This window comes from Alligator mississippiensis, chromosome 2 (genome assembly GCF_030867095.1).
Source record: "Alligator mississippiensis isolate rAllMis1 chromosome 2, rAllMis1, whole genome shotgun sequence".
Classification (NCBI taxonomy): Eukaryota; Metazoa; Chordata; order Crocodylia; family Alligatoridae; genus Alligator; species Alligator mississippiensis.
Window position 1 is genome coordinate 178,151,094 of NC_081825.1, and position 22,490 is coordinate 178,173,583.

At 49.3% G+C, this 22,490-nt stretch overlaps 1 protein-coding gene across 4 annotated transcripts in view; it reads left to right on the forward strand.

The window, feature by feature from the left end:
* MYRF (myelin regulatory factor) overlaps positions 1-22,490 on the forward strand; it is a 114,214-nt gene that overhangs the window by 63,732 nt on the left and 27,992 nt on the right. For all 4 annotated transcript variants that reach the window (XM_019485247.2, XM_014593478.3, XM_059722498.1 and 1 more), the window contains 7 exons: positions 527-845; positions 1,589-1,761; positions 2,145-2,268; positions 18,800-18,995; positions 19,779-19,855; positions 20,252-20,362; positions 21,342-21,432. In XM_019485247.2, coding sequence (XP_019340792.1) covers positions 527-845; positions 1,589-1,761; positions 2,145-2,268; positions 18,800-18,995; positions 19,779-19,855; positions 20,252-20,362; positions 21,342-21,432 — 1,091 coding nt within the window. The remainder of the gene's footprint in view (positions 1-526; positions 846-1,588; positions 1,762-2,144; positions 2,269-18,799; positions 18,996-19,778; positions 19,856-20,251; positions 20,363-21,341; positions 21,433-22,490) is intronic.

Consider the following 22,490-nt stretch of genomic DNA (forward strand, 5'->3'; position numbering starts at 1 on the left):
CTTGACTGGATTAGAAATGAGCCCACTGAGTTCTTCAGCTGCTGGGGGATGTCTGGCTGGCTGGGGGACTCCTCACCTCTGCTCCCTCAAAACTTTTTCCAAGCACAGAGGGACAAAGCCCTGTGACACTGTGGAGTTATCAAAAGAAAGGGGTGGTTGGAACTCTCCTTATCGACCAGAATTCACCAGCCATCTCCACAGGACCCCAGGGCCTTTGAAGAAGCAGGAGGTGGGAGGAGAAATCTGGTCCTAGAAGTGGTTGGGCAGGTGGAGATACCATCTTAGATTCAGATGGGAGAGGTAGGTTCAGAGTATGCCTGTGCCAGGCCTAAGGGAAGATGTGTGGTGAAGGGTGGGTTTGAGAGAGAACGGACAGGGACTGGGGCAGCAAGATGGAAGAAGTGGGTCTGGAACAAGCTGTTGTTCTTGGGAGACAGGGTGGCTGTTATGTGAGGTGGAGTTGGGACAAATTATGCCTGGTCTTGCACATGATTCTTACAAACCCTTTATTATTCTTTCTTTGAAGATCCTCACCTCCTTCGGACCATGACCCCCGAGAACATGTGCCACATGACCCCCCCTTCCCGGTTGGAGCACCCTCCTCCACCTCCTCCACCCCCGCCTCCTCACCTCCAGGGCCCCCCACCTCCTCCACCGCCTCCACCCCATCCACACCAGCCGCCGCCGCACAACCCCCACTATCCTGGCATGCAGCGGGACATGTACATGAAGGCTGAGCCGCTGATGCCGCCATATGGCATGGGGCAGGGTGTGTCGCCTGGTGATCTCCACCATGCCCAGCAGTCCCAGATGCTTCACCAGTTACTGCAGCAGCACGGAGCTGAGTAAGATCTTGGGGAGGCCAGGGCGGTGGGTGTGGGGGACCTTAGGGCCTCTAGTACTACAAGGCTTTTTCTGAGGTGCTAGTGTGCAGTGTGGGAGTGCTGGCTGGGGATAGGAGGCATAGGGGGTTAGCTATGCCTTAGGGACAGCAAAGTTACTGGGTTTCACCACATGGAGAGGAGTATCAATGGAGTTGTTGGTAATGTGCCCAGAGGTTTAGGGTAATGGGTGAAGGAGAGCATGATCGTGCAGCCTGATGGTATGAGGCAGGGGTTGTCCACAGCATGGAGCATATGGTGGTATGGCAGTGGGGGGATATGCCAGTGATGCATGGGTATTGCAGTTATGATGAAAGTGGGTGTAGTGGCAGTGTGGCTATAGGGCATAGGAGTGGTGTAGGTAATGAAGCACTTGAGTAGAGTGGGGTGTCATAGGATGGGGGCCTGTTTGTGGAGAGGGTTGGGGGCCCGTTGTCTGTGGAGGTTTGGAGTATGGTGACAGGATAGAGGTAGAGGGTCCCTAATGGAGGAAGGTTAGGGGCATCTCTGCTCTTAGAGCACTCAGAGTTTAGTGTTTGGCACCTGGAACTGAGCCCTTTCCTGGTTTCCCATCTCCAAGCCCTTCCTGTCAATTCCCCACTGGCCATTGAGACCCCCCACGCCCTCACCCCCCTTCAGGGTCCATGCTTTCCTGTAAGCTGCCTTCCCTGTGGCTCAGGGTCTGCTTTCCCGATCGCTCTCTGCAGCCTCCCAGTGCACCCCTCCAAGAAGAGGAAACACTCCGAGTCGCCCCCCAATACCCTTAATGCGCAAATGCTCAACGGGATGATAAAACAGGAGCCAGGTATGGGGTCTGTGCCACTCAGCCTTGACAGAGTCCAAACGCCTCCCTGGCACCAACAGGGGGCACTCTCACCAGGTATGTTTTTTTTGCCCCCTCCCCTCCCCGCTCCCCTGACCATGCCAGCCTCCATACACCTCCCCAGTGCCAGCAGGTGGGATGGGGGACGGAATAAGGGAAAAATGTCTGCTGGGCACAGGCAGGGGGTGCTGTCTTTGGAGAAGTGAATGAGAGCAGAGTTCCTAGCACTGAACGTGCAAAATATGGGAACTCCTCTCCTTCTGGCCCCAGACTCAGTTGTGCCATGTTTCTCAGTCAGGGGAAAGGACCCCAGGCTGTGTGTGTAGGCAGTGAGGACCTTTTCCTCATACCACTCTGGGTGCAGCGGGGGGCGCGGGGAGCTCTTGCCTGGCAGGAGTCCTTATGGAATGGTTTAAATCAGTATTTTCCTGTTGCTACAGGCCTGGTTCAAGATAACGACAGCCTAAATGGCTCTTACCTGGATCCCAACTACCAGTCCATAAAGTGGCAGCCACACCAGCAGAACAAGTGGGCAACTCTGTACGATGCCAACTACAAGGAGCTGTGAGTAACTGTTGCACTCCCCACAGAAAGAGCCGCACATGCCCCTCACTCTGCAAGAGGTTCCCAAGGGGCACTGTCCTGGGTTCCCTGGATCCCTGCCAGCCTGCCCTGTGGGAGAGGTGCTGTCTCCCAGGTAATTTTGCTTGGGGGAAACTTAATTCTTTGCAAACTGGGATGGTGAGAGAGGTTGCCAGGAATAAGGGTGCTTGTCCCATCAAGGGCAGGTTTTGCTGGAGAGGGAAGTCTCCCCATGTGCTGTCAGGACCACAGTCCAGCCTAAATGAGCAGGAGCCAGTGACACTAAGCACAGCTATTTTGAGGTGTGGTTTGGTCTAGAGGGATCTCCAGCTCCAGCCTGGATTTTTAAAATGAGTATTTTCATTTGAGTGTGAGATGTGTTGTTTTAAAAGAGTGGGCTCAGGGCTCTCAGCAGCCACTGGTAGCTGGGAGAGAGACGGGGAGCAGCACAGTGAGGCAGGGAGCGAAGAAGGGAGAGACAGAGACAAGGAATGCCATGAAGGATGGATGTGGGAGGGAAAAACTGGAAGGAGAACGGGAAGAAGTAGTGGGGAGGAACAAGTGATGGAAAGAAAAGGAAGGAATAGATAAAGGAAGAAGGAAGGAGAAATAGAGAAAGGGAAAAGCTAGGAAGCCATAAAGGAGAATGGAGATGGAAGGGAAAGATGGTTGTGTGGCTTACAGTACATGGATGGGGAGGGGCCAAGAGGAAGGCTGAGAGGCCAAGGCGGGGTGGAGGGAGTGCACAGGTGCAGCTGGCGGGATGAGCAAGATGAATGTTCAGGAAGAAATTGTTGCAAATCCTCCCTGCATTCCAGAAAGGTGACAGAAAACTGGCAAGCAGCAGGCTGGATTCCAGGAACTGCTAATCCTGTAAACATCCCTTTCTCCTTCTGTGTTTCCACCCAGCCAGTATCTGCTGTGGGTCCTACTTCAGAGCACAGGGAGGGTTTTTGTTGTCTCTGATACCAAAAAAGATGCAACTGTTGTTGGGCTTCATCAGAAGAACATTTAGGGGAAAGTCCAAGGGACCCTGGTGAGGCCAGCCCCAGGAAGGGACCACAGGAGGATTGTTTATTGAGGGTTGGATGCTGACCCTAGTGGCACAGGACTCCTTGCTAGAATGCATGCCATGTGGCTGCCTTACTCAGGACTTGCTGGTTAACCCATCCCATGTCCCTGTTACTTCTCCTGTGATCCAAGTGATGTTTTAGGTTGTTCCTATTAGAAGAAGAAATGATGGTGGAGTCACTTATTTCTTTGTTGCAGCCCTGCCTGTTGACAAAGAATGCACACAGCCTGTTCTGTATACAGCAGGTATCAAACAGCAGGAGACAGTCCTTGCTTCCAGCTTCAAGCCTCTTTCAGCCAGCACACAGCCAAAAAGCGTTTTCTCTCTTTCTCTCTCAGTAGTCTTTTCTTAGGTCCTGCTCCCACTGCTTGTTCCGGTTGTGTCTCATGCTTTTTTGTGGTCTTTTAGGTTTTAGTTTTGCTGGTTTCCTCCCTTTCTTTTACAAAACAATGCCTGGTGGGATCCTTTGGCTTACAGTTGAATTACCTTCGCCCTTGTTTAGGGTGAGGACAAGTACCTGCATTTCAACTGGAGGCTACTATGGTCACGACGATCTATTTTGATAAAAGAGCTCAACTCTTCCTTACAGCTATCTTAAAGGAAGGGTTGAAGTGATGCCTAACCCACAACAACAAATCTCTTCTCTGTACCTCTCACTCCAGTGGAGCTTAAAATAGTAATGCCTCAAATAACCCATCCCAGGCAAGAAAAAAGAAATATTATAATCAGTTTCCAGTTTTGAAGTCTTAATTATTCATCTTTTTGCTGCACCTTTCTATTGTGACATTTTTCCATGACCAACACAAAACAATTATACTTCCATCCAAATCTCCTTGGAGTTTTTCTCCTCTTGCCACCTGGGACAGGTCCTTTCCAAGAACTGCCCAAGGAACATGTGTTGTTCCTATTGAATCTGCTTGTCACACATTTTTTCCTAATGGAGAATTCATTACTGCAACAATTTCTCCAAGTCAGCTTGTGTTCCCAGTTTTGGGCATCATGCCTGTTGAAGTCCTGTGCTTATGGTTCTTCCTCAAATGGTCGTTATGGATAACTTTGGGTTAGTCTTGAGAGTCAGCTGTATTCTTTATATCTGTTTTATTTATTCAGGTCCATATTCTCTATACAATTCTTCTTGAGGCCTTTTTGACTAAGGGCTGCTACCCTTCTTTCTCCTGGGGTTGCAGAACTAGACCGGGTATTGTCTTCTGAAAGTTTTCCCATGTGACTTTTCCATGTATGAAAGGTTAGGTTCAGATGTTTCCTGGCAAAGACATGAGATCCTTCAGGTCTGGATCATTTTGTTATTGGATTATCCAGATGGTTCCATTATCTTGTTCCTCATCAGGAACCCCATAAAAGAGGTTTGCTGAAGTTGGTCCTGAGTTTATGTCAAAGTATGAGGAATGAGGGGTACTCTGTACTCTCTTTGGCTGCTGTTTGATACACCATGCAACACTCTGGGAACATGGGGACTTTGGATTGGAAAGGGCGTCCTGGACTATCAAATCCAGTTGACTGCACTCATAGATGATTATTAGCTAAAAGAACCCCCCAAATTTACCACTCCAAACCCTTGCCCACAGCTATAAGGACCAATATTGATGCACCAAAAACATTATAATGTGCCACAGGTAAGAGCAGGAGAGATGAGGGCAGCAACAGCTTCCCTTTCAGGAAACCCTTTATGCTCTAAACCAGTGCTTCTCAAAGTGGTGGTCCGCAGACCGGTGCTGGTCCGCGAGCCACCAGTCACCAGTCCGCAACGAGTTGCCAGGAAAAAAAGAAATATATTTTCAGAAGCATAACATTGATATGTCATAGCGCCACAGTTCGTATGTTCCAACACACCCGCTTATGTTACGTCATGCGAGGTGAGGAAAGAGAAAGAAACAGCCGGTCGCGCGTTTGTGTAGCGCTGTTACATGCAGTTGCTGCCACCGGCTGAACTGGGCACTGGTCCCTGGCCCACTGGAAAAACAATTGCCGGACCACCACATCAGATAGTTTGAGAAGCACTGCTCTAAACTCCATTCTTGCATCATTGCATCCAGTGTGCCAGGATCATTTGCACATCTGCAGTTATGGGAAGAGAAGATATTCATCTTTTTTTTTAGTACTGTCATCCCCTTCAGCAATGATTCCAATCAATTCTTTGTTCTTCTCCTTAGTGCAGCATTTGCAGTTAGCTCCCTAGCAAGGCCATCAGGATCAGGCATCAGCATTACTGTGTTTGGGTCCAGCCCTGCACATAACTGGGATATCATGCCAGTGAAGTTTTCCAACTACTGTGCAAAGTGCCTCTCAGGATTCCTGAATCTAAAGAGGCACTGCAAGGATGTGCAATCCTTCCTGACCTCAGACTTCTTCTCATACATATAATAATCAAATTGCTCTGTAAATTCAGCTGCAGCTCAGAGTTCCTTTAATTTTGGAGAACTTAGACTTTTGCTGTAATAGGGCATTGCCTGCTCAAATCCATAGTATTTTTGTGTCAATATTGCCTCCATTACTATAAGCACCTATATCTATTGCCAATATGAAAGGACTTTTGAAATGCAAGTCGGCCAAGACAGGAACAACTACAAGAGCCTTTTTCAGTTCTAAAAACTAAATCACGTTTTGCTGACCATTGAAACAGATTCCTTTTCTCTGCCAATATTGGCAAGCACAGGAATTAAATCATGAGTAACAGGAGCAGTGCCCTACCTTCTGCTTGCATGGAAAGTGCAGAGTCCCTGGAAAGATTTGTCTGGTTTCTTTTTTGTCAATGGAAACACTCCCCTTGCTGTTTGGGTTCTGAGATAAACTGCCTCTTCTATAAAACCTCTTGTGTTCCTTTGTGTTCATTCTAAGATTGGGAGCCTTCATTTTATCTCACACCCTTTGTAAAATGTACCAGCTCTTCAGTTCTTGTTTCAAAGATTTAGAATAATACCTATGTCTGACAAACAGACAGAGGGAAGAATGGTATTTAATAATACTTTTTCCACCGGCCTTTATTGTAGCAGGTGCTTCGCGCAAACTCAGATTCATCACTTCACATAGTTCCAGGCTTCATCCTGTGGAGAAGGCAGCTCTCTCCATGTCCTTTGGATCCACTTTCAATTGCAAACATCTGCTGGGTGCATCAGGAACATAAACCTCTACAGATCTTTTGCTAGTGTAGGTGGAAACACTTCCTTTTGCTTGTGGCTCTTAGCTGTGCTTTGGCCAGCTCAGGCTGGTGGCTGGTTCTAAATTATGTGTCAAGGACTTGGAATGTTTCTTTGTAACTCAGTCTAATTTCTTGTGGTAATTGCTGCCGGACTTTCAGAACTGGGTTAATCACACTGGCTAGAAACCCTTCATGCACATCTTCCTAGCTATTAATTTGGACAATTATATTTAACTAAGTCAAATAAGTCTCCTACGAATATTTTCCGCTCGGAGATAATGGTCTTTTGCATTATTTAAGCAGGGATAGTTTGACTTCTCCCCATTGGGCCTCTGTGGTTTCCATACAGGAAAGAAAATTGTTGTGAATGTGTGGTTTCGCCCAAGCCACCTGCCAAATTCCACATCCTGGTAGCTGACTTTCACTGCAGTGTATGTCCTTTTGAGTTCCTTCTCAATTTGGTTTCTGTGCTCCTTTGGATCTTGCTGTACAGTCTCTCTGTTAGTAAATTCCAAATTAGCCAAAGCTTTTTCTCATGTCCCCGAATCTGTGGAAAACCTCTAGTCTATGAGACTCATGTTGCTTCTCTGATCTAATCTGATTGAGCCATCTCACCATTCCAGACTTGAAGTGTTGCAGTTGGACTTCCCCATCTGTCTAGATATTTGGTAGGCTGCACCCAAAGATTCTGCCTCTCCCTGAATGTCTTCCTTTTTCAGAAACCTCTGGATGATGCTTTTAGTCTTTTTATGAACTCTGCAGCTATTATTTTAGGTCTTTCTTTAGTTCTTTTTGGCCTGCTTTGAGTTCTGTGAGTACGTTCATCATTTGCTCCATCTTGGTGTGACAGGAATGCTAGCTTATAATTTCTCTCCTTGAAAACTGGGTCTCTCTCCTGACACTGGTGTTAGCTCATTTTTGACCCAAGCAGTTAGCCATGTTTGGGGGGTTACATGTTGCTTCCCTTAGGAGGAAAATTTGATACTGGAGCCCGTTATTTCTGTGGTGCCATCTTGTTTATAAACAATGCACATTTAATTTCTCCTAACATAATTGGATTCAAACAGTAGGAGATGGTTTAGCCCTCAGATAAAAGTCCTCTCTCTCACAATTTCACAGGTAGACAAAATGTCATAAAACAAAAGCCATCAGAACCCCTCTACCAATAAGGTCCTTTGGTTTGGATAATGGTATATGTGCCAGTGTTTGGAATCAAACGCTGCTCTTGTTCCAGCTACGTGGTTTAATAATGGAGGCTTAACTGGTTAACTGGGTTTTATTATTTTTATATTTACTCATTTGACCCTGTGGGCCGGATCCTGACTGTGGGGCCTCTCACCAGCCCAAATGGCCCACCTCTGGTGGCCTGATGGGTGGCAGTGGCAGCAGCAGTGCCAGCATTAACCCTTGTGTACTGACAGTGCAGACACAGTGGCTCAGGTGTTGTTCTCTGCAGCTGCCTGAACCACTGCTGGCATGGGGGTTAACTACTGCTGGCATAGGGGTTAATATGACCACCACTCACCATGACCCTAAAGGCTGTTGCCATGGGAGACCTGGACCAAACTTGGGACCGTGGGATGTGGATAGCATTGAGAGGGTCCAAAGGAGGGCCACACTCATGATCTGGGGACAGCAGGGCAGGCCCTATGAGGAGAGGCTATGGGACCTTAACCTGTTCAGCCTTCACAAGAGAAGGCTGAGGGGAACCTGGTGGCTGTCTATAAACTTACTGGGGGGACCAGCGGGGAATGGGAGAGACCTTGTTCCCCCGAGCACCTCCCAGAGTAACAAAGAATAACGGCAATAAATTGTTAAAGAGTAGGTTCAGACTAGACATTAGAAGGCACTACTTCACAGTCAGGGCAACTAGGATCTGGAACCAACTTCCAAGGGAAGTGGTGATGGCTCCTACTTTGGGGGTCTTTAAGAGGAGGCTTGATGATTACCTAGCTGGGGTCAATTGAGCCCAGTTTTCTCTCCTGCTCAGGGCAGGGGGTTGGACTAGAAGATCTGCAAGGTCCCTTCCAACCTTACATCTGTGAATCTATGACCCAGAAATTTGGGGCGACCAGCACCTGGAGAGTTAACACTGCTGCTTGACCCAAAAACTCAGCAGTCGGCCATGTTACAACGGCATCATCTCCCCAGGTGCTGGCCCCACCAACAGAAATTTCTAGCCCCATGGGCCAGATCCAGAGGTGGGTCTTCCATACCACAAGAATCCCTCTTGGCCAGATGATTCACCTCTGTAGTCCGGATCTGACCTGTGAGCCTGTATGTTTGACACCTCTGTCTAAATTTAAGAAGGGCAGTTTTATCCCATCTGTCCTGTCATACTGAGACTGCTGATTTAATAGCCCCTTAAATGATGGTGGCACTTACACAGTGAAGGGTGGCCACAGAAAGGGAGTGTAGACAGCCTCCCTTTCAAGCTTTGAAGAGTACAGACAGAGCTGTTCCTCTTCCTCATCCTGATGAGGCAGATATGTGCCTTCCCTCACAGCTCAGAAGTTTGGGAAAGGCCAAGCCTTGTACACCCTGAATTAGTCATCAGCTGCCTCAGCTTCCCACTGCTGCTGAAAGCAGGAGAAAGGAGATTGGGTCTGCACTGTGTCCCAAAGACCATTTTGCTTGGGGAGTCCATCACATGAGTGGCGAAAGGTGCACTCTAGCACAGATCAGGGCTTTCCATGCACTGAACCATTGGAATCTGGTGGGAATACGAATGATGGAATTTCTTTTAGAGCAGAGGATCCATCTTTGTTGATCTTGGGGGCCTCCTGGTTTGGTTGCAGTGCCTCTTTAGGAAAAATGTAAATTGCTGGACTCTGGTTATATCTGTCCAGGTGTGTGCATGTACATTCACTGGGACCACTGGCAGGCTGACCTGCCTTGATACACTTAGTTTAGCTGTTGAGCAAGCAAAAAGTACTGCTCTAAGGAAACCATTGAGTAATATTTCCTTGGAACAAACAAGAATGTGTGATCCCAAGACCTTCAGTTAAGGACAAACAGAACACAGGTAGTTTGCATGCTTCACAACATCCCCCTGGTGGTAACCTAAATTCTGGCATCAAAGCATGAAAGCAGATGCAATGAGTGGTGTAGCGGAATGCATTTACTGATGGCAACTGTGCCCAGAAGCAGCAGATGTTTAATGATGGCTCTATTTACCCCTCCCCTCCACTACAGGAACACGTTCAGGTTCACATCTGACCTGTCTGTCAGAGTGGAAGGGTCAGAACATGCCTTTCTCCCCAGGACATTGCTTTCCAGACACTTGCAAAGACTACCTAGAGAATCTGTGCCCGGCCTGATTTCCATGGGTGGTGGGATTTGAGGAGAGATTCTCGTGGTCTCTTTTGTTGAACCTGCACTAGATGAGGATGGCAGCAACCAGCACCAGATAGTGGAAGAAATATCTCAGGTTTTGTCCATTTCAAGTGTTTCATGTTTGGGAATTTGATAGTGGCCACTACCCTGGCATATGAAAAGGCTTTTTTTCAGCTGTGTACCAGCACTGTTCAGCCCTGTTTAATACCTGTCTCTGTCTTTTATATAAGGTGACAGAAACCAGCAAGGCCAATTACATTCATTGGTTATTGCGATCTGAGCAGGAGCTTTGAAAGCCTTCATCTCCTGCGAGCCATTCAGTAACATTCCTGGCAGTAGTTTAGTGGGCCAGAGATTCTAGCTGCATCTCTTTTGCACCTGCCATAATCTAGGAAGTTAGGATTTATCTTGGAATCAGGCCATTTGCTTTGGCTAGACAAATGCAGAAAGAACGTTAGCATCAGTTCCAGTGCCCCCATAAATTCTTAGTATTCTGCTGTGTTGAGCTAAGGTGCCCCCTCAGTCTCTGAATTAGCTTCCAGACTTTGGGTGATTTTTTTTTTTGAGCTGAGTATGGTAGCTGCTGGTTTTTAGATCTTCGCCCCCTGGCATGGATGGAAGAGCATTCTCGTCAGGCAGATGCCCGAAGCAGGAGAGTCTTCCAAGCAGGAAAGCTAAACAAAAACTCTGGGTCTCTACAATAGCCAGATAGGGGCACAGTTCTGCACAGCTGTCAGGCAATCTCCTGTATGAGGGAACCCTTCTCCACCAAAAGTCATGGTTTCTTTTTTCGCCAGGAGGCTGGCTTCCAGGGGAAAAGCCAGGGGAGGTCTTTTGGGAAGATCCAGGCTGGGAGGAGGCTACACTTCATGCTCTGTTTCTCTTGAAAGGCTCTTCCTTAGGGCATTAGCTTTGTAGTTATTGCTTCTGCATTAGCTGCTACAATATAACGCCTTCTTGCCTGGGCACCCTATTTGATGCTCCTTCCTTTGCAGGGGAGGGGAAAGATCTTGCTTGCTATGGAGAATCTCTTTTTCCAAAACTTTCTTACCTTGCATTCTGGGAGGATGTGGATAATTTGGATGTTATGACTAGATAGAGGTGACATCTGCTCAGCCAAAAGTAATCCACCTGCCAAAGTGAGACGTGTGTGAGTGGATGAAAGATCTCTATTGTCCAACTCTTGACTGTCTAGGGCAGGGCCACTGGGAAGGGTGATTTGCTCCCCTATGCTGGGGGATAATCCTTGTTTCTCTGAGCAAGTAATTCTAAAAATCCTTTATGGGCTTTTATGACACTTGAGAGGAAGAAGCACTTCTGGGCTAAGGCCCAACAGGAGCAGAACCAGCCCAGAGGCTTGATATGGGAGTGGGAGGACAGGCTCTAAATGTTTTCTTGCCTTAATGATGCGATAATGCCAAAGTAGAGGGTGCTGTTAGATCAGCACACTGCCTTGAGCACGACTCTCTGGAGTGTACTATCTTACCCCAGTACCCTGCCTCTCTTTTCCAGGACCACTGCTACCTGATTCCTGATTATCATCTCACACCATTGTCCCACATAGACTAGCTCATGTGCCACTCTGCCTTTCCCTCCCTATGCAGGGATCTAGATCAGGCTTGTCCAACATGCGGCCCATGGGCCGCCATGCGGTCCGCCAAGCCATTTTATCTGGCCTGCGGCGGCGCCATGGAGCGCAGAGCTGGCAGCGGTGCAGGCAAGGCGGGCAGGGAGCGCGGAGGGAGTACGGCGAGGTAGGCAGGGAGCGCCGCAGGGCACGGAGCCATGGCGACGATGCGGGCAGAGAGCACGGAGGGAGCGCAGTGAGGAGGGCAGGGAGCACTGCGGGGCATGGAGCCACGGCAAAGTGGGCAGGTCCGGCCTGTGGGCCCCAGCCGGCAGCGAGGGAGGGGAGCTGCTTACTCCCGTGGGGCCTGGGGGAGCGGCCCCGCGTGGGAGGTCAAGCAGCGGCCACTGGCAGTGCCGGCCTGCGCCTGCCTCTCCCCCCCACCCCTTCAAGCCAGCCCGGCTGCCCTGTCCTGCCCTGCCCCACAGCAAGGCAGCGCCTGCTCCCCTGGCCAGACTCCCCCCGGGCACTGTGGCTCTCCGGGCCCGGCCACCTGCACACAAGGCCCCGAGGGGGCCACTTCTCACATGCTGCTGAGGACGGGAGGAGCCCGGCTGGGTCTGCACCGGCCAGCAGAAGCGGTGGCGGAGCTGTGTGCCGCTTGGGACAGGACAAGCCTGCGCCAGTCAGTCCTGAGCAGCACATGGCTCCGCTTCTGCTGGCTGGTGCGGACCTGGCCGACCTCCTCCCGTCCCCAGCAGCACATGGGAAGCCAGTTTCAGCTGCATGCTGCTTCTCCTGGCTGGTGCTGACCCGGTTCTGCCCAGGCGGGTCCTGCAGCACCATGTCAACCCGGGCATGGCATCGGCAGGCTGGGCGGGCCCCAGGTTAACCCTGGCCTGGCCCCGCAGCTTCTCTAGCACCAGGTCAGTCCGGTTGTAGCCAAGCGGCTTGTGGACCACCATGTCAACCCAGGCATGCATGCCATGTCAACCAGCACCATGTCAACCCCTGCAACTTCATTGGTGTCAAAGGTCACGTGACATCACTTCCTGATATGATACCACTTCCAGTGACGTCTTTGAATATGGCTCACTGGCCCACTGGGTGATAAAAAGTTCGTGATCCGGCCCCACATTCAAAAAGGTTGGACACCCCTGATCTAGATCACCATACCCTAATTAAAGGACCAGTGCTCCCTTTTTCATAAAGCAAGTATGCTTCAATTCAGGGAGGCCTACTTTAAAGGTTTGGGGTCTTTGTCTTGTTTGGGACTGTTGAAGAAGGAAGGTCAGCTCTCTCTGATGCCAGAGAAATGGGTTGAAAGGATTGATGTGTTCTGAATTTGAATTCAGGTGCTTGGGATTATGTCTCAGCATGAAAGGCTATGCCCCTTAGGTGATGCAGCTTGAGGGACTGGTGTTGGCCTAAAGGACTGGTGTCATTGTTTTGTATTACTTGCAATATCTTTTATCTTGGCCTCTCCCACCAGTTGTGTGGTTTCAGACCCGCTGAACCTTTGAAAGAGTTAGATGGTTTCCAAAAACAAAGCTGACTTCTGGAACAAGGCAGTTCGTTAATTTATTCCAGAGAACAGGCATAATTCATCTCCCTGACAGGGTGTGCTGATAAATCCCAGCAAGCCTTCCCTCCTCCATCTCACCATTTGTTTACAATTTGAGGTGAGGCAGCTGGTGAAGATTCAGCCCCAAGCCAAAAAGAAGTGTTTTCAATCTGAGACTGACAGGTCTGCGTTTTGATCATGGGAATAGGACTAGTGTCTTCCTCCAGGTTCTCCCCATGGTTGGCCCAGCTGGCCACCTCACTGTGGGCTTCTTCTAGGCCCTAGACTGGGGTTAAGACCCACAAGTTCTTACTTGTAAAAGAAGTGCTCCTAGACACTGAGCGGTATGGGTTCTTGGATTGCCTCAGATCTTACATCTCTGCTTGGGGTAAGGAGGGTCCTTCCTTTGGCACGGGAGAGACAACTGGCAAGAGAATATGTATCTTGGGTGAGTGCTCTTGGGATGCATAACACAACAACACTCAGGCTAAGCCCTGTTGTCCCATTAGTTTTTCATGAGTGAGTCTCCGGTGGCTGGCTAATCCTGGGAAAAGCTCATTTGGTCAAGAGGGGATCACAGAGATCATGATAGTCACATTATATGTCTTGGGTCTCTGGAATGTCCTCGGTCAGGTGCTCCGTTGGGTGGGTCTCTTGTAGCGTAGGTGAGCAGTTACTGGGCATGTCTACATGAGACGCTACTGGTATAATCAAGTACTAAATAAATACTCAGTAACCAGAGTTACTGCACAAGTAGCACCGGCGAAAGCCTTTTTAGTGATACTACTGTGCAGTAGCTGAATAATACTGCATAGTAGCATACTAGCTTTGTTTCTGCTGTCATGCGCTACTGCACAGTATTATTCAGCTACTGCACAGTTAGGGTCTTGTGTAGACTCTCCCACTGGGTTGATGCTGAGTCACTGACTCATACTGTGGAAGATGGCTGAAGAAGAGTCCAGTTTTTCTGTTTCAAAGCAGATGCCTGTCCCCCTGATCCTTGATGCTAGACACTGACTTTGGGGAGTTCATAACCTGTCCCTTTTGCAGGACAGCTCTGGGAGAAATTGCCTATTCTCCAATCCTGGGCTTCTGAATCTTGTGTTAATCTACTTCTCATCAGCAGAGGCCTTTTGGCTCAAATAATCCTTTTGACCCTAGACCTCTGTGTTCCCGGGACTTTGCCCTCTGACCCTTGCACTCTCACTAGAAAGAACCAGTGTGACTTTGGCTGCAGCCAGAGATTCCTTTGGCAGAGATGAGGCCAACCAATGCCTCAGTGATCAGATTTCATTTTTATTCTTAAAAGCAGGGCCTGGAAACCAGAGTCCTTTGTCCCCCATCAGTGCCACATTGGCTGCAGTCCTCCATCACAAGCATATGAAGGACCCACAAAATGTATGTAAATAATCTCCAAGCCAACAGAACTTGGGTCCCAGTTGGCCAGGGCCCCATGCAGTGTGATCATGGGTGCCAGGGGCCCCAAATGGGCTGAGTGGAGACTTTTTGAGAGGATGTAAGCATTCTCAAAAAGTGCATTATTATAGAGATAGAGGCAGTGACCCCTCCCATGACTTGGGGCACATTTTTGCTGTTACAGGCTGGAATTTTTTCTGGGAAGGGTAATTAAGCAGTGCAACAATCGACTAAAGGAAGAGATGAATTCTTATGTGAAGTCTTTAAATCAAGACTGAGGTATGGGCCTTTTTCCTTCCTAAAAAAGATGTCCTACACCAGCTAGAAGTTATGGGTTTGATGCAGAAACCACTGGGTGAAATTATTCTCAGGTCTGAATTACTTAGGGGGGCAGCCCAGATAATCGCAGAGTTCCAGTCTAGTCTTACAAGCTGTTAAACAGTCTTTGCCTTAGACCCTTTAAGTTTGCTTAGGATTGTTGCCCATGGAGATGACCTCACTCACAGCCAATCAGGCAGTTTGCTCTGTCTGAAGCTACAGTGAACCAGACCCTGGGGAAGGGGGTTCTGCAGGGCAGTGGCATTTCTGTCTCTCCTGAGAAGCAGGGGGAGGGGGATGTGCCGAGGGGCTCAAGCTCTGCGTCTGCGTGCTGAGCAGCCATCAGTTCAAGTAGACATTAGCCAGACCATGTTTGTAAGGCTCCTGTTTGCTTTGGGAATCCCTCCCCTCCTTCTTCTCCCTCTCTAAACTGCAGCTGGTTGTCTGTGAGAAGTGCCGAGGTATATACAGGGTAGCCTGCACCATGGGCGCCTGTGGAGGTAATGGGTGTGGTGAGAGGAGATGAGAAGAGACTACACTTGCTGGAGAGGTGAAGAGTGCAGGGCTAGAGTGGGTGAGCTGTGTATTTGTGCAAAGTGGTGTGTGTGTGGGGGAGGCATTGGAGGAACAGGCTGTGTATGTGGTGGATCTGGCTTGTCTGATGACCCAGGCCTGAAGGACCTCATTAAGATGCTTTCAGGGGTCCAATTTGTGATGGACCCATGAAAATGAACAGTGAGGAATGGACCACATGAATAAAAGTGAACAGAAGGAGCAGGGCCCCATTGTTGGGGGAGATCATCCTCATCTGCCTTTCACTGGCACTTTCCACTGAAGAAGCATCTGGTGCTGGACATTGTCAAAGATGGGATACCAGATTCAATAGATCCTGGGCCTGTCCCAGTGTACTGAGTCCTATGAGAGAAGAACCAGAAGGAAAAGAAAGGAATTTAGCAGGAAGACAGGGATGGCAAAATAAAAGCCTAATACTCTGAGGAAGGTGGGGGCGGGGGCATTGAGAGAAAGAGGGAGAAATTCCTCTCATTCTTCCTGGCTAAGGTAGTGCACTTTCCTTCCCTCGTCTGGTTTTGTTCAGGGCACATCTCAGGCAGACCAAGAGCCCTCTGGTGCTTCAAGAAAGAAGGAAACGGTTATTTATGGAGATTCCTGGGAGTTTGCTCACCAGAGCCTGGAAGCACCCCAGAGACTTTGTTCAGCATTAACCCATTCCCCACAAGGGAGACTGCAGTGACACAACTGATGTGTGGTGTATTTTGGCTCTTCTGGCATGGTTCAGTACCTGCTGAGGAGCAGCAGCTTTAAGCCCAGTTTATGGAAATGGGAGTTTCCTCCCTTGCTTGCTCCGAAGGCCTTATGGCTAAGGGCAAGCAAAACTCGAGGGCATCCAAACCCCAAGCCTCAAGGCTTGGGCCTGCACATAGGATGCCCGCCAAAGGTTTTGGAAATATCTGAAGCCCCAGGTGCAGGTGGAGGATGCTTGCCAGTTGTAGGGCCACTTATGGTTCTGAACTCTTGGATTTGGAATTAGTTTTGGCTAATTTGGCCTCGGATACAAATTATATTGAAAAAAAAAAATCTCAGCTGGCAGCATGATGGGAGTAATCTGATAGGCCACTGCAGGGGGGAAACTTGTGTGAGATGGATGGATGTCAGAACAAGGTAGGCCAGGATGTGGCTTCTACACAAAAGACCCACTTACTGTTTCTGTTGCTGCTTTCTTTGATTGTTGATCTTTTATTAGGTTCCAGGTTCTTTGCATTAATCCTTGAAGAGAGGATCCCTGAATATCTTCTCTCTTCTGTGCATAATTGTTGCATTTTTAGCAGTAGTGGGGAAAGCCCAGCAGGCCTGGTGGGCAGGCTGCATAGATCAGGGATACAGCGTGGCATGCTGAGACCTGCCGTTTGTGTTGGCCACATCTCAGCAAAAAGTTGAAGATGATATTGGAGAACTTTCTGAAACCCCTTTGGCCTACTGCTGCTGTTCAGCTCTCTCCTGGTGCAAGTACCCTGCCTTCTGGGGGAACCCAGTAGAAGCGTGTATCTTATCGTGCAGCAGGCTGGTCACTGGGATGCACTTGGGAGAATGAATGGTTTTTCTGCCAGGAATCGGAGGATCCTTTTAAGGTCTGGCAGCCATGGAGCACTGTAGTGACTTGGCCTTGGGGAGAGTTAGTATAGAAAGGGGAGCGATCCTTTCTGCATTTACCAGCTTCCTACAATGTCTGGCTTAGAAATCTGATCATCAGTGGCCACCATTCCATCCTACTCACTCTTCTTAATGCTATCTATCTACCCATCTCTCTCTACTGGGAGGAATATGGGACTGTACTTTCTTTAGTGAAAGGAGGCATGGTCTTTTGTAATGCCTGCAGTGAAAAGCAAGGCCTGGCTCCCATTCTGCCCACATTCTGTTAAAACAGGGGTCATCCATCTATGGCTGGCTGGTTGGATGTGGCCCGCAGAGCTAGGGGTTGGCTTTTGATAGCTTTCCAGTGGCACAGGGTTTGGTGGCATTTGGTGGCAGCAGAGGCTGGGTTGTAACACCAACCTGCCTCAGACCTCAGCCACCTCATTCTGGGAACAGAGAATGTTGCTTCAATACAAAACAGTGTGCCCTATGATTTGAAAATTGGGCGAAGAAAAAAAGACAGGGGAAGCATATTGCCTCCCCCAGTTGAAATGCTTGGTGAGAGTGAGTGATGCAAGTGGGCTTGCTTACCCACATGTACCTGACAGGCAGCACAGCCGAGGGGGCCCCTTGCTCCCCCAGACAGCAGGCCAGAGATCTTGGGAGGTGGGAGAAAAGGGGCTTCACTGCGAAGGCCACATATTTTCACTGTTACCACAGTAACCAGGCTGTTAAGGAGACATAGATTAAACCTTCCCAGCTGGTGTGTGTGTTTCTTCTCTGCAGCCCAAGTTTTCCCTCCCACCTTGGACATGGCATTGTGGGAGCTGGAAACTGTAAGCAGCAGCAGCAGCAGGTGGTTCTGATTTTCCTGGGAATCTGCCTGCTCGGGGTGGGTACAGCCTGGCAGCAAGGCCAGGGTCAGTGATGTAGAGATCTGAGTCTGAGCAGTGACTGGGAGAGGCTTCAGACGGTCCTGTCCAAGATAGAAGGCCTATAGAGAGAGTCCAACGCTTGCCTTAATGTAGATGCTGGATTAGTCTGACTCTCCGGCCCAAACTCTGAATCTTGAGAAGCAGCACTCAGGAGACTGATCCCATACATTAAGCCTAGACAGTAGGTGGATGGAAGAAAAGCCCAGGGGGAACAGGAGGTAGTGCTGGTGGTTCATTGTGGAGTTTTCTTCTCTCTGAATCTGCTTTGAATCTGCTCCAGTGTGGTGCAAAGGGGAGGTGTGTTATTGGACAACATCCTTCTCAAGTGAGATGTAAGCCACTGGTCCACTGGTCAGGTCCACTGGTGATCAGTAAGGATCACATGGCACCTTTTCTAAGAGCTGGGTGTTTGTATCCTGGTCAAAGTTTTGTTCTGTGGTGTACCTTCCCTTTCAGTCTGGTATAATCACCCTGACATTCCTCCTGGACATGGGATACTCTTGCACTCTCTTCCTGAAGTTTCTGTGCAGACTTGCTGTGAGACATTTGTTTTGTCTGAATCCAGAACTAGCTGCAGGCCATTTTGTGCCTATCAGCACTTTGAAGTTGTTGGAGAAAAGTCAGCATAAGACAGAAGTTTGTGAAGCCAGGTTTCTGAATGAACTGTGCAGCACTGGCAGATGGTCTGCAGAAAAGGGGAATGGTTACATGATGCTGGCTCTTTCCCCTTTGTTTCCAGTTGCCTGAATTTTAACAACCCTACTTCCCTCATTCTACTTTCACATGTTAGCAGTACTTGCCCCTACTGGTGTTATTTGGTTGTGATGGTGAGGAAAGGTGGCTTGCACAATCATTCACAAGTTGGAAGGTGTCCTCTTTTCAGGTATTATTTACACTCTTCTAGTTAGCATAAGTCATCAGGTTATGTGTAGCTCTCAGTGGATTGTTGGCCTTCTGTCTGACATCTACTCCCTTTTCTCCCCATTATGGCATGCAGCCCTATGCTAACGTATCGGGTGGATGCAGACAAAGGGTTCAACTTCTCAGTGGGTGATGATGCCTTTGTGTGCCAGAAGAAAAACCACTTCCAGGTCACAGTGTACATTGGCATGCTTGGAGATCCCAAGTACGTGAAGACGCCAGAGGGCTTGAAACCCCTCGAGTGCTTCTATCTGAAGCTGCATGGAGTCAAGGTAAGTCCTGAAAGGAGAATCTACAATACCCGAGGACTGGAAAAAATCATGGGGTGGATGAACACGGTGTTGGTGTGTGTAGGATGGTACGTGTCAAGGAGTGTGCGTGTGAATCTGCATGGGTGAATGTGTATTTTGTTACCATGTGTGTGAATAGAGGCCTAAACGTTGAACATGCACCTTCCACACACTCTGTGGGTGCCTGTGTGTGGAAAAGGTGAGTAATGCTGCACTGTGAGTGAGTGTGCCTGATAGACAAGGGTGTTGAGTGTGCCATCTGTGTGATCATGCCTGCTTGGGTGTGGGTGGGTCATGTTTTGTGACCAGTACTTTTGCCCAAAGCAAGGGTCTGAGCCTTATACTCTAGCCCCACCTCCTGGGCTGCGGTAGGCCAGAGTCAGTCACAGAGTATTTCTGACATAGGCACTCAGGAAGCTGCCCCTGGGAAATCTGGCCTGTGTGCATGCACATCTCTCTGGAGACTGGCCCTTGTATGTGTGAGTCTGGATGGGAGAACCCAGGAGGAGGCCATTTGGTCCAAACTCTGTGATGCTTCAGCCCTCTACCTTTCCAGACTCACAGCTGGAGAGGAGGTGGCATCACAGGTGATGGGTAGCAGGAGAGGCACAAGGTAACCAAGCCTCTCCTGAGCAGCAGTTTCGATGCTCAAGACTGGCAGATTGGCAGGTGGCTGGATTATACACCTGTGTGAGGAGAAGGGGGTGAGGGTGGGTAAAGCTGCAACATTCCTGTCTCTACCATGTACCTGCATCTTGTCTTCAGCTAGAGGCCTTGAACCAGTCGATCAACATAGAACAGTCGCAGTCTGATCGTAGCAAACGTCCCTTCAACCCTGTCACGTAAGTGCTCCTGTGGCTGCTGTGTGCATGCGTGTTTGTACCATCAGAGAACCACCTGAGGAGTGGAAGGAAGGGAGAGTGGGGCCAGGGATCCTTGAGGTGCTAGGATGGAGGGACCAGGTGGGTTGGGTATATAAAATGTTCTTTGTCTCTTCCCCAGATGAGGTTCCATCCTCATCATCTTGAACATATTAAGTCTGTGGGGGAATTCGCCTTTCCCCTGGACACAGATTTTGTGCATTTTGTTGGTGGCACCTGCTGACATGAAGAAAATGTGGGGGTTCCCCAGATTACTGGAACTGGGTTTAGTTCTCCTGCAGCAGGGATATGACCACTCTTCATGTGGCCTCCTTTTGATCCGTGTTCTCAATTACTCTCCTGCTTCCCCTTTCCCAGGGTCAACCTGCCTTCTGAGCAGGTTACAAAGGTCACTGTGGGGCGGTTGCACTTCAGCGAGACCACAGCCAATAACATGAGGAAGAAAGGCAAGCCTAACCCTGACCAGAGGTGAGCAGCAACATGAACTCTTCCTGGCTGTTATGGGGAGTGGGTGAGGAGGAAGGAGAAGAGGGAACCATTTGGTTAGTGGAGTGACATTCAGCTGTGTCTGCCATTTGGGAGCACTGCTGTTTTAATCAAGGCATCTTGTTGGAGTGGGCAAAGGGATGATGAGATCCAGGGGTTGGTTGTGAGCGACTCCACTGCCATCCTTGGAAGACACTGAAGATCATGAACCAGCAAGAAGCTCAGCTGGTCAGTGACAGCGAGTGGCCAGGACCTTGGGCTTACATCCCATCTGAGAGATGGTAGTTGGGCTCAAGCCACACCACCTCTTCTCTTCTCCCCTCTGGCAGCTTCCTGAGCATCTAACTCATAATGAAGCCTGCACCCTAATCAAGTTGCTCTTTTAACTGGGTGTGTGTGGTAGACTCTGGCCTGAATACTGGGCTAGCCCAGGCAGGTCCAGGTCATGGAGAAAATTTTTGCTAGTTGAAGGTGAAGCCAAAGGTGAGTAAGGGAGACTCTAATACAAGGTAGAAGAGAGGCTGGTTCTGAAAAAGGAAATAGCTGGAAATTAGGAAGATAAAGGGAAGAAAAGTAGGGGACAGGAAGGTTGTAATGTCAGGAAGGTGTAATGTGTCATAAATCTGATTCATCAGTACCTGCCAGACCTGGCCTTTTACACTTTATCTTCCCCCACTCCCGCCTTTCTCCCCTTTCCTCCCCTCCCCTCTACCCAAAGAATTGCCTGCCTATGTCCTTAGACCAACATGGCTACAACCAAAAACCCAGAAACTGTTCAGAGCAGGGATATCACCCACATGTCACTGTGCAAAGCATCCCTGTCTGTTTGAGGGGAGTTGATACCAACTGTGTCCAGGACAGATACCGGGCGGGACACTTCTGTATGGGAAGCCAGTATCAAATATGTCCATCTTGGAATGCGTACTTTGCTGGTGCCCTTATAGGTATCTCTTGTTTGCAGGTACTTCATGCTGGTTGTGGCCCTGCAGGCACATGCCCAAAGTCAAAACTACACGCTCGCAGCCCATATCTCTGAGCGCATCATTGTCAGAGTAAGTCCACACTTTTCTGTCTTTCTGGACACCTCTCTCCGGCTTTTGGGAGCTCCACTGCCATTTGCTGCATTGTCTGGGATATGCTGCCAACTTTTCCTGCCTTTGCAGTGCTCCCCACTCTCAATCCTCATGCACTGAATGAGGAAGGCAGCCTACAACAACCAGCCAAAGAACCCCCATTTCCCAGCCTTAGTAGAAATCCAGCGGGGAGACATGGACAGAGAAAGTGGCACATTCTTCAGGAGGATCACCGAGGCTGGGTCTAGGGAAGGGGCTGTTTGGGGTGAGGGATCTGCATGGTCAGGATTGCCTTAGAGAGAGCCACTGCAGATTTCTCCAGACACATAGGCCCAAGGGGTAATGCCACCTGGAGCAGCTAAGGCAGCAGTGTTCAAGTTTGCAGGCAAGGCTGTGAGGAAGGATATTTAATCCGCAAAGGGCTTGGTTCTAGGGGCCTCCTACTGCCCTGGGGAGTGTTTCGGTTGGGGCTCGAGGACTGTAGCTCTGGGGAAGAAGCTGGGTCTTGTACAGCCACTCAGAAGCAGGAAGCAGTTAAAAAAAAAAAAAAAAAAAGGCCGAGACACTATGATGATCTCAGCTCAGCTGCCTTTTAAGGGTTTTATCCATGTTCTGTAGCAAAGGACCAGGTTGGATGGATGGGGACCCTGGATTTTATAGACAAGTAGGTGTGTAATGAACTGCGCAGCTTCCATATAGACCCCCTGGGAGTAGTAAACAGTCTAGGATGTCCAGATTTATCATAGGTGCAGCCATAGCTTAATCTGCGCACAGATAGCTTTTGGCCAGTGTCTCCTCATGACATCCCAGCAGCACATCCCTGCATGATTCAGGGAGTGAGAGCCCATGCACTGTTCTTTCTATGGCAGTCCCCTGCACTTGGGCCATCCCTGTTCAGGTGATATGATGTTTGGAACAGCTCCAAAGGCTCAGGTGGCAGCTATCTCAGAATAGGAGCAATCTGGAAAGGAAAGGAATGGATGTGGACACTGCAGCTGTTTCTTTTGATCAGTTCCTGCAGGGAGAGACTTGAACAG